Consider the following 12,590-nt stretch of genomic DNA (forward strand, 5'->3'; position numbering starts at 1 on the left):
CACAACTCCTGTTCAGTGGCTGGTATGGGGTTCTTTTCTCCAAAGAATTCATAATTTTTTTTCATCAAAAATATCTTCTTTAGCTGGGTCTGCTTTGTAGTTACACATTAAAGTTTGCAGAAACGTTGTTAACTTGATGCCATGGGATGATTAGACTAGCGTGTGCAGAATTTAACTGTAATGTGCGCTCTGACCAAGGCTGTCCAAACACTCACAAACAACTGTATTTATTTATTTATTTATTGTTTGTTTGTTTGTTTGTTTGTGCCATTTAGGCAGTTATAATGCAAGTCAAGGGAATGATATGGATGATTCACATCTAATTTGCTTTCATAACCTTAATAACCAAATAACCACTGGTGTCTGCAATCATTTATGTTTCCTCTGCTTCTCAACCCACAAAAACTTCTGAGCATCAACGGTGTTTGTCAGAGGGCTGCCAAACGAATGCAGAGAGAGAGATCAAAATTCTCTGAATGGTGCCACTAAAACATTTGATGTCTGAATCTTTTTCTCTCTCTTCTCTTTTTTTTTTTTTTTTTTTTCAAGTGTCAGGTATGAATGTGAACGTTTAAGAGCTGGAGATGCTCGCAACTTCATCATTAAAGGCTTGCACAATGGGGGGAAAAGTTGATCTCTGCCAGGCTAACTCCAGTCCTGTACCATACCTATAACTCATTCATTCATTTTCAGCAAACCTTTTTTGTACACACCTCGCAAAAAACAACTCCAACATCACTGTGAAACTAGCAAACGCAATACTGCCCTGCCCAAAATATTTTCAATTGTGGTAAGCGCTAAAGAATAATGCTTAGAAAATAGAGCATCTTGGTTCTCTTACAGAAGAAACAAGTAAAGAAAGGTTTTGATGGAATGTGGAATATGAACTGTATATGTTTGTTTGTGTTTGTATGTTTGTTTGTTTGTTTGTGTTGGCAAGGTGCCTCCAGCTGTGCACCTTAGACAGCATCATGGTAGCATTCAAGGGAGTCTGGACAAAGGATTTCTGGAGGGCAGTTTCTGGAGAGTTCCTTGCCACACTTATTTTCATTGTGCTGAGCTTGGGCTCAACCATTACCTGGAACCCTAAAGAGGAGAATCCACCCACTGCAGCAGACCTGGTCCTCATCTCTCTCTGCTTCGGTCTGAGCATCGCCACAATGGTTCAGTGTTTTTGCCACATTAGTGGTGGGCATATCAACCCTGCTGTCACTGTAGCAATGGTGGCCACCCAAAAGCTAAGTCTTGCAAAGGCCTTGTTCTACGTGGTAGCCCAGTGTTTGGGTGCCACTGTTGGAGCCGGGATCCTCTACCTTGTTACCCCAAGCTCAGTGAGAGGAGGACTGGGCGTTACTACGGTAACACTCGCTATTAAGAATTAACTATTGAAATGACATATGTTTTTATAAACAAAAAGGAAGTATTGATAATAAGTGTAATTTTTCTTGTAGCTTTACTGACAATTCAGTGGTTATATCACTGAATGTTAAAGGTGAATTCTTCTAAGTGATCTTTGGCTTCATGTACAGGTGAACTCCAGTATTTCTGCAGGCCATGCTCTTGTTGTGGAGTTTCTTATCACATTTGAGCTAGCCTTCACTGTCTTTGCCACGTGTGACCCCAAACGCAGTGACCTCAGTGGATCAGCTGGACTGGCGATTGGCTTCTCTGTTGCTATTGGCCATCTGTTTGCAGTGAGTTAATCACGTTGCTAAATTGGATGACAAGCAATTTAATAAAACAAGTTAAAGAGCTTGTACTGCTGCTGATTACTTTTTTTGATTGAGGACGCTTTTGAAATCCATGTAGAGTGAACAATCAAGTCAAAGAATCTTATTTTTCTCCAACAATAGTATTGACTTTTAGTATTGAGTAACAAGTATTGAGCAGGGAATTATCTTTTAGCCTCTAGATTTCCCTGTGGAATTTTATTGCCAGAATCCCAGGCACAGTTGTTGCTGTCAGCTGAATAGTTGGCACAGCCATAGCAACCAACCATGTAACCATTCTCCCCAGTGAGTCTCCCTGACAACGTCTGCAATATGTGTGCACCTAGCTATGAAACCTTGTTGTTTGCATGTGCACTGTTACCTGTTATGCAGCCAAATACAATTTGTTAAACAGAAGCTATTGATTTCTGTGAAGATTACTTTGACTTATGGTCTACTTCTTTCTAAAGAAAATCAGTTTATCCATTTCTTTAATAAAATATACAAAATGCAGATGGAAATTAGCCTTAGGCTAATTCTGGTACAATGCATCAAATGGTAAAATTTATGTTTAATATTGTACATGGTCCCTTACAAATAAAAAAAATAAATAAATAAAATATACAAAATCTTCCCTGATGCCACAAATCCAAATGAAGTTATGTGTGAAAACAGATTCTATCGTGAAAACTCTAGATCTGATAGATTTGAGATCCCACAGTCATTCTTCACAGGTTCTGTTCCAGTCTCTTTTAAATGACATGTTTGTCTCATGTTCTCTGGTATAGATCCCTTATACTGGAGCCAGTATGAATCCTGCTAGATCCTTTGGGCCAGCAGTTGTCACCTGGACCTGGGAAAGTCACTGGGTAAGCTGGGAACCACAGTTAAACCCCGACTGAACTCTCCACTATGAAATTGACATCAGCTTTTTTGCTTGTTGTAACAGATGCCAGACACACTCAGGGAGGTTATTGCAGGCATCAAAGTGTCTGTCATATAGACTTTCATGATATGCACCTATAACATCAAACAGCCTCAGGTTCTGGCATGGTAAGAAATTTGGAATGGTCTGTCTGTGGTATTTGGTATTTTTAAAATGGTGATTTATATGAGTAATGTTTGTGTTGTACAGGAGGTATGATGCTGATGATTGCAAAGAACTTTTGAATATAAACAATTATGCTTTTGCATGAATGAAATACAAATACCAGTGGATTACTATGAACTGTAACTTAGTAAGGTCATTATGGGGTCTTCCTGACAAGGGCAAATGGGGATCTCATCCAGCCCTGCTGTGTTTAGTGACAGGCCAGAAGGCAGTGCTCTTTCTGTAGGTGTCTAGGGAAATCTGGTGAGCCCAGGAGACCCTGCAGGTTTTATGTCAACATATGTACTGATGTTTTCCTCTTCAGCAACACAGAAGTTCTTCAGATATGTTGATCCTGGTCATGGATAGCTGTATAGCACAATTTCCTGAGAGCTTCATTTTTGGGATGGACCAAGGAAGAATTTCTTTTGAAGTGGGGAGAGCAGAGAGTTAGAGTAGTCATGTTGGTTGCCGTGGGATATAATTAGGACTGGACAACACTTTGAGAATTGTAATGTTAGACAGATGATGGCCCTGCAGTGACAGATGTTTCATTTGGCACAGTTAATCAGTGAGGTCTGCTTACCCCTGTTTTTTTACGTTTATTTATTTATTTTTTTAAGGTGTACTGGGTGGGGCCACTCCTCGGTGGGACCCTGGCTGCAGCCATGTATGAGTACCTGTTCTGCCCTGATCCGGAGCGTAAGAAACGCTGCAGGGATATGTTTATCAGGGGTGCTTCTGGGAAGTACAAGGAGGTGGAATGTCCCAACGGCCAACACGTCAGTGATGCTGATGACCTGGTTATCAGCCCTGGCTCCTTCCATTCATCTCTGAACATGAAGAAAGGGGAGGGGCGTGAGGAACTGCGAGACTCATCTGGGGAAGTGCTATCCTCTGTATGACTATCACACCCAAAGGAGATGGAGACCAACTTGTAGGGCATCATGGGTACTTGTCACCCACGGCCTAAATGCCTTCTCTCTCTGTGACAAATAATTATCTTAAAGGTCTTACATGGTCTCCACCAAAGTGTATTTCAATGGATGGAGTGCACCCTCATGATGTTTGGAGCACAAGTCCTTTTATCACTGGTCATCTGATAATCCCTAACACCCACTTAACTTTTCCTTTTAAAGGGATTATGTTCTACTCCTTTGTCGGACACCATGCATCAACCACTTCCAAACCTCAATGACTGATGCACAAATTGCATTAGACAATTATGTATGGGTTAGACTTAAGACAAGTCAGTAAGAACTCTTTCAGAAAAAAACGATGACCCATATTACCCTATTATCAGTGGATTAGTGTCTTGTTGAGTAAATGTACATGTTGTGGCATCATAGATCTTATGGTCATTAAGCAAATTACGGAACTCATGTTGTGATGAATGGAGATTAAAGGTGTTCAAAAAGGTGGTCATTAACGTCTGGCCTATCTGTGGCAGCTCAGCCAGGACTGTTTATCAAGAATTCTCCACTCACAAGTGCTTGTTCATAGAAAACACATGAAAACAAATATCAGTTTTTGCTTTTTTCCCCTATAACTACATAACAATGTTCTATATATTAAATACTGAATATTGTGTAATTAGATGTATGGTTTCCTTTACACTAAGAAATTATTAATGATAGCTATTAAAAACAAATTGGTTGCTAGTTTTTCATTCTTTATTCTATACGAAGAGCATTGTATGGTTTCTTGTAGACATAGCTTACAAGGTAATGTTCTTATGGTCATACCCACTGTTCTCCAGGTAGGTTTGACCAAATGGATGTTTGCTTTTCAGAGAGTTTTAATCAATGTAAATTTAACAAACTTTTTTTTTATGTCTCAAAATTCAGTAGTGGTTAGAGGTATAATGTGTTGTCAGTTCTCTAGGTGACCTTAAACTACTTTTTAAATGTCTTACTAACTAGTTTATTAAAGCTGTGTCTCTTTGTTTACTTGAGACTATCCTGTTATTTTCTATTTATGGGAAATATTGTGAGGGGACTCTTTATTGTCTCAATGTTTCCTGGACACCTTTGCATATTACATAAATTGTTATTGTACAGATTTCCATATTAAACAAATAAAATACAATTGATGGCAATGTTTTCTCTCTCTCTCTCTCTATATATATATATATATATAAATATATATGTATATACATGTCCTATTTTACTGTTATTACTACATGCTGCAACATTTTGAACATTTGAAAGACACTGACATATCAAGTCCTCAGTGTGAAACAGTAAGTACTAATACATAGTAGTAATGAACCCAACACATCAACTGACTTCACTCCACTGGCAACTAACCAATTACCCTGGAATGGAAAAGTACTGTGGAGAAAGTCCCTGGTGGAGTTTAGGGAAGTGTTAGACCCTTAGAAACAGCAGAAGAGCAGACAGATAGCACAAACCCTGGGTACGTTACTAATCAGTGAAGGGACACTCCATCCACTCCTATACTGACAAAAATTGAATCATTTTAATAATGCATGTATATCTCTCTCAAGGGGCTATTCTGATATTAGTTTATCAGACATTAATATTAGCCATTCAGAATACAGCAAGATTGCTCAACTATGGTCTGTTACTATCTCATTATTTTCAGGTATTCCACATAAGTTTTAGTGTCTACCATAACGGCATAGACAGAATAGAAAACATATTGTTTAAATTTTTATATCCTGAATCACAACAGTAAGTGTATGCGACGAGTTTTAAGGTTTCAAGGCACTGTTATGCAGTTTGGCACTGTAATAACTCAGATTCAAATGCACTAGGTAACAGAGGAGGTACAGATGAGTACATTGAATGAGTGGATAATTAGCTTATTTTTTACTGTTTACTAATGTAAAAGTTAAGGTTTTGCAGGCAGCCTTGACAGGTCCATTAATACTGACATGCCACAGGGAACTGCCCACTTCAGGTTATTCCCTTTTTCTTTTCTTTCTTTTTTTTTTTGTCCTTGCTGGAGAAATTAAGGCACTTATACTTTCATATTTGGATGTCATTTCCAATGTGTGTTAGATTTCAACATTGGAAATACATCATAAAAACATTATGATATCATTTGGAGATCACTCAATTGTACATTACACCCAAATACAAATGTTCAGGCTATTTAACCAGACAACAGATGATTTTTCTATCACCCTGGGTTTCATATGAGCATCAGTGTAAGCCCAGACAGAGAGACAGAAAGACAGAGAGACTGCCCTGCATGGTCAACATGTGTTAAGTCACAAGATTTCCGAGCAGTTATTATTTTTTTTATATTTGTCCTGAGGGGCATTGAGGAAGATGATCCACAATTCTTATTTAAATAGGAAATTAGTCATTTTACTCATGCCTACACATGCACACACACGCGCATGCACACACACACACACACACACACAGATACACTTGACAATGAGGTTAAACAGCTGAAGCTAGGCGCCAGTCACAGTGCACTCTCCTTAGAGGTGTTTAGTCATAAATTAAACAGAAGTTCCATGTTCCTCTTTGTTTTTTTATTAAACTCTCTCATTTTGACTCAATATCTACTACTCTTTGGCCTTTGCTCAGGAACAACGGAAAATGTTTTAACAAAATACAGCTGCAACACAGAAATTGCTTGTATTGCCCATTTACTGGAATACAAAAAAATAATATAAAAAAGAATACTTTGGACTCTATCTTTGATTTTTTTAATATGACATTACACTATTTGAGCAAAAAGGTAAAATCTCCCAAAGTGAAACATTCTTAAAAGTGGTTACCCATGAAAATTGGAACTAGAAGCTTTACACTTACAGTTGCGGTTGGAAGTTTACTTACACTCATCATGGACATGAATGTCATGGCAATATTGGGCTTTCAATTATTCCTTTGAACTGTCCTTTTTCTGGGGCAGAATGATTGTACAACATACATCTTTAATAGAAAAAAAACAAGAATATGGTGCACAAGTTTTAATTTATTTTGGGTTTTCTGAAATCAACACAGGGTCAAAATTATACATACAGGGTCAAAAATATATATGCACTCAGTTAGATTATTAATATAATGATGCTGAAAGTTCCAAAATATCTATGAACTTGTCAAGGCCAAGGCCATTTAACTTCTCGTTAGTGATCATGATTGACTACAGCGGGTAGCTTCTCTGTGCCAACATAAAAAAGGGTTTGTTTGCCAGCACTCACTGGATTGTCCAACACAGTAAAATGGGAAAGTCCAAGGAGCTCAGTGCAGATATGAGACAGAGGATTGTAGATTTACACAAGTCAGGAATGTCTCTTGGAGCCATTTCTAAACAACTGCAGATTCCAAGATCCTCAGTTCAAACAATTGTACGTCAGTATAAGTTGTTGGGAGGTGTAACCACTTTACCAAGGTCTGGAAGAAGACCCAAACTGTCACCCTCAGCTGAGAGAAAATTGGTTCGGATGGTAAGGAGCAACCCAAGAACTAGTAAGGCACAGGCCTGCCATGAACTAGAAGCTGCTGGAACACCAGTGTCACTGTCTATAGTCAAACGAGTTCTACATTGCCATGGACTCAGAAGCTGCCGTCCAAGAAAGAAGCCCCTGCTCCAAAATCAACACCTTTGAGCTTGAATAAAGTTTGTAGCTGACCACATGGACAAAGAAAAAGCCTTCTGGAGGAAAGTTTTATGATCAGATGAGACAAAGATTGAGTTGTTTGGCCATAATGACCAGAGGTATGTTTGGAGGAGTAAAGGTAAGGCATTCAACCCTAAGAACACTGTACCAACTGTTAATCATGGTGGTGGTAGCAGCATCATTCTCTGGGGCTGTTTTGCTGCCAGTGGAACTGGCACATTGCACAGAGTGGATGGAATAATGAAGAAGGAAGATTATCTCAGAATTCTTCAGCATAACATCAAGCCATCAGCTAGACAGTTGAAACTTAAACACAACTGGGTGTTCCAACAGGACAATGACCCCAAACACACATCAAAGCTGGTTGTGGAATGGATAAATCAGGCTAACATTAAGCTTTTGGAATGGCCTTCCCAAAGTCCTGACCTCAACCCCATCGAGAATATGTGGACTGTGCTTAAAAGTCGGGTCCATGCCAGGAAACCAACAAATTTAATTGAACTCTACCAATTCTGTCATGAGTGGTCAAATATCCAGCCAGAGTTATGCCAGAAGCTTGTTGATGGCTACCAAAAGCATCTGGTCAAGGTGAAACTTGCTAAGGGACATTTAACCAAATACTAGGTGTACTGTATGTATAATTTTTGACCCTGTGTTTTCAGAAAACCCAAAATAAATTAAACTTGTGCACCATATTCATTTTTTTTTTCCTATTAAAGACGTATGTTGTACAATCATTCTGTCCTAGAAAAAGGGCAGTTCAAAGAACTGAAAGCCCAATATTGCCATAACATTCATGTCCATGATGAGTGTAAGTAAACTTCCAGCCACAACTGTATCTCAAACTCTGAGTTTGGTGTAATTTCACTGCAAAACTGCAGCATTTCTACTACTTGTTCCACTCTGTTTTACCAGCTTTCATTCAAACAGACATGCTAAAGATAATGGTTCTGCTTACACAATTCAGAACTGGCTAATTTTTGTGAAACACAATAAATGTTGAAGGATGCAGAGTAGCATTCATGCTGAATCTTACCTTGCGAGTATGTAAACAAGGTCTGCTGCTGAGCCGTTTAACCAACTTATTACAAGATAGCTGCTTTATTTGCATTAAGAAACTGGTGAAGTGCTGATGCTGCTGTTTGTCAGCGTCTGAGGGGTGCTGCTGTGATGAATACAGTCTAAGTATTTTTAAAGCAGAGCAATTGAGGAATGACATTGCTTCTTTCTTTCATGTGAACATTGCTGTATTCACAATGGTGCTGTTGTCACTGCAGCTGCTTGGGACAGAGCTCTTTAAAGAAAAGGTGATTTTTCATAATACAAGGGTTTGAATATTGTTCTTTGCTACATAATGCAACAGAACAAATAGAACAGATCGCTCACATTTTGTCTCATCTTCTCTTCCCCTTCTGCTTTAAAGAAAAACTTGGAGGGCCAAATATGTTTGGGATATTTCTAGGCTGATAAGCTAATTCAGTTAGCCTAAGGTATATGGTGCTTTAAGGTATCTTTCTCAGCTCAGCTCCTCTCACTTTCAGTTGCCCACTTAAATACATTTTTTCTCTAAATTAGGATCACTTTAAAAATTACACTCATTCTCTGGAATCACAGAAACTTCAGCTAAGTGTGTGTATATGCCTTACACTTTCACAGATGCTTCAGTGTATTGCATACCAAGCTTATTTTCCACCGCTCCTGGAACATCAGTTTTAGACTGGTAAATCTCGTAACCAGTTCAAGATGTACTGACCATGCCGACCTTACAAAGCTGGGGGGGATTTGCATGGGCACTTAGCTGCATGCACAAATGTAATGTTTTCATTTTAGTGCACTAACAAATTTCAATGCACTAGGAAAGTCTCACTCCAGACACACTCTCTCACACTCACACAGGTACACTCTCCCACACTTACACAGATACACCCTCAAACATTCTCACACAGATACACTCTCAGACAGACTTTCACACACTCACACAGATACACTCTCAAATATATCCTCTCACACTTACACAGATACACTCACACAAACACATTCTCTCACACTCACACAGATACACTCACAGACTCTCACACACTTACACAGATACACTCACACAAACATATTCTCTCACACTCACACAGATACTCTCACACACTCACACAGATACACACTCACATAAATACACTATCACACACTCAGACAGATACACTTCATATGTTTGGTCTAGTCATGGTTGTTATATCAAATCATGCCTTTTTTGATCCTGAGTTCTGGACATTTCACCATTTCCTGTTCTGCAATCGCATTCGACGGCAAAGTTGCCAAACAGGAAATATAGCCATAACTCAGCCACGGTTTAATGTATCAAAACCAGACTAGGCACGTGGACTCAGGACCCAATTCTAAGTCAGCTCAAAAAAATATTGCATTATTTGACTACTGGGGGGCGCTGCAATAAGCAAGAATGCATTTTGGCCAGTGACTGTTGATGTGTTTGCCTTAAATATGTGAATCACATGTGTGGTGTGGGAGGTCCCAAGGCCGACACATAGCAACTCGTCATGTCAACCTAACTGATGCCCCATATTGGATTTTATTCAAAAGTTTAAACACAGGCCACAAAGTTTGTCCAGTCTTCCGCAAAATTGGCACAGATGATCTTCAGACCAAGCCTCACAAAAGCTATTCCTTGGCTTTTCGATTGATGAAAGCATTCACCTATTACAGCTGATCAAATTCAGTGGCGAAGCCGCTAAACAGGAAGTAAGGGCATATCTCAGCGAATCTTTGGTGTACTAGCACCAAACTTGGTATGGGGACTCGGGACACCCTCCTGAGGATGTGCCAAATATTTTGTCATTTGACCACTGAGGGGCACTGGAATAAGCAAAAATATCTTTTTGCCTCTTAAGTGCTCATGTGCCTCTCTTAGTAATTCTTGCGTCAGATCAGATGTCATAAAACTTGCTATCAGTGCTTAAAACCACGCTTTTAACGTGATCCCATCCAGTTGTCAAGTCGACTGCTTGCAGCTATATTTGGGGGCCAAGCAGCAAAGCTGCGTAGGCACCCATTGTGTTTCCACCTTTTCTCCATCATCTTTTTCTTTTTCTTCTGGCTAGGGTGTCTATGGCAGCCCCTAGAACCGTATGATAAAAAGTTATGAAATTTGGCACACTGGTTGGGGACAGTCCCCTGATTCTTTTCACCAAGTTTCATGTCTGCAGCTTGAGCACTCTAGCGCCACCAGTGCGTCAGATTTGAAGTAGATTTATGCACATAACTTTTGAACCATATGTCAGATTTTCAAAAATTAGGTACTGTGGGATTCCTTGGGTCAAGGCAAGTTCAACGCACTTATGAGGTCATTATCCACCATATTGGATTTTATTAAAAAGTGACTTTTCCCTGCTCCTCGGACAAACACAGACCATGTTCAGACCAAGCCTCACAAAAGCTATTCAAAGGATTTTTGATTTTAATAACTGTTGATGTGTTCACAATAATTTCATTTTCAAAAGCATTTGTCCATGCCAATCGAAATCATCAGCAAGTTGCCAAACAGGAAGTGAGCTCATATTTCAGTAAAGCTTTGACGTATCGACACCAAACTCGGTGCACTGACTCAAGACTCTGTTCAAAGGGAGTCCAGAAAAAATTGCCCCATTTTACCCCTTGGGGGCGCTATACTAAAAGGAAAACATGTTTTTGCTCATTACTCTTCATATCCTTGGTCTAAAATCATTATTGACATTTGAAGTCATGCTGTTGATACTGAGGTCTGGACATGTTGCCATTTCCTGTCCTGCAATCGTATTCGACGGCAAAGTCGCCGAACAGGAAGTGAGGTCATAACTCAGCAACGGTTTGATGTATCAAAAGCAGACTTGATATATGGACTCGGAAGCCCATTCTAAGGAAGCACAAAAAACTCTCCGTCATTTGACCACTGGGGGGCGCTATAATAAGCAAAGCTGTGTTTTGGCTAAAAACTGTTGACGTGTTTGCCTTAAATAACTGATTCGCATGTTTGGTGATATCATGGAAGGTCCCAAGCCTGAGGCATTGCAACTTGTCATGTCAATCTAATTATTATAGCCGCCATATTGGATTTTATTGAAATGTTTAAAATTTTTCACAGGCCACAAAATTTGCCCAATCTTCATCAAACTTGCCATAGATGATGTTCAGACCAAACTTGGCACACTGATCCAAGTCTCCGCTCAAAGGGAGTTCAGAAAAAATGCCCCATTTAACCCCTTGGGGGCGCTATACTTAAAAAAAAAAAAGCATGTTTACTCTTCATATTCTTGGTCTAAAATCGTGATTGTCATTTGAAGTCATGCCTTTTTTGATGCTGAGGTCTGGACATCTTGCCATTTCCTGTCCTGCAATCACAAAAGAGGAAGTGAGCTCATAACTCAGCAATGGTTTGATGTATCAAAAGCAGATTTGAAATATGGTCGCGGAACCCCATGTTGAGCAAGCACAAAAAACTCTCTGTCATTTGACCACTGGGGGCGCTTTAATAAGCAAAGATGTGTTTTGGCTAATAACTGTTGATGTGTTCACAATAATTTCATTTTCAAAAGCGTTCGTCCATGCCAATCGAAATCATCAGCAAAGTCGCTAAACAGGATGTAAGCTCATATTTCAGCAACACTTTAATGTATCAGTGCCAAACTTGTTGGACTGACTCAAGACTCCGCCCAAAGGGAGTCCAGAAAGAAATGCCCCATTTTACCACTCGGGGCGCTATAATAGGATAAAACATGTTTTTGCTCATTACTCTTCACGTGTTTGGTCTAAAGTCATGATTGTCATTTGAAGTCACACCTTTATGGATGTTGAGGTCTGGACATGTTGCCATTTCCTGTTGTGCAATCGTATTTGACACCAATGTCGCCAAACAGGAACTAAGGCGATTTCCTAGAACTGTACAGTAAAAAGTTGTGAAATTTGGCACACTGATTAGTGCTTCTACCCTGATTCTAAGTGAGCCCATATCTCAGCAATGCTTTGATGTATCTACACTAAACTTTGTGGCCTGACTGAAAACCCCACCTAAGAGGAGTCCAGAAAGAAATTGCCCAATTCTTCCACTTGGGGGCACTTTTATGAGGAAAAACATGGTTTTGCTCATTACTCTTCATATCTTTGGTCTAAAATCATGATTGTTATTTCAATTCATGCCTTTTTTTAT

General features: G+C 39.4%; 1 protein-coding gene across 1 annotated transcript; it reads left to right on the top strand.

Annotated features, from left to right (window-relative positions):
• Positions 1–944: 944 nt before the first annotated feature.
• LOC115811730 (aquaporin-4-like) lies at positions 945–3,704 on the top strand. The gene is made up of 4 exons (XM_030774066.1): positions 945–1,358; positions 1,530–1,694; positions 2,498–2,578; positions 3,423–3,704. The coding sequence occupies exons 1-4, from the start codon at positions 972–974 to the stop codon at positions 3,702–3,704; spliced, it is 915 nt and encodes a 304-aa protein (XP_030629926.1). The 5' UTR covers positions 945–971.
• The last annotated feature ends 8,886 nt before the right edge of the window (positions 3,705–12,590 follow it).

Source organism: Chanos chanos, chromosome 5 (genome assembly GCF_902362185.1).
Source record: "Chanos chanos chromosome 5, fChaCha1.1, whole genome shotgun sequence".
Taxonomy (NCBI): Eukaryota; Metazoa; Chordata; class Actinopteri; order Gonorynchiformes; family Chanidae; genus Chanos; species Chanos chanos.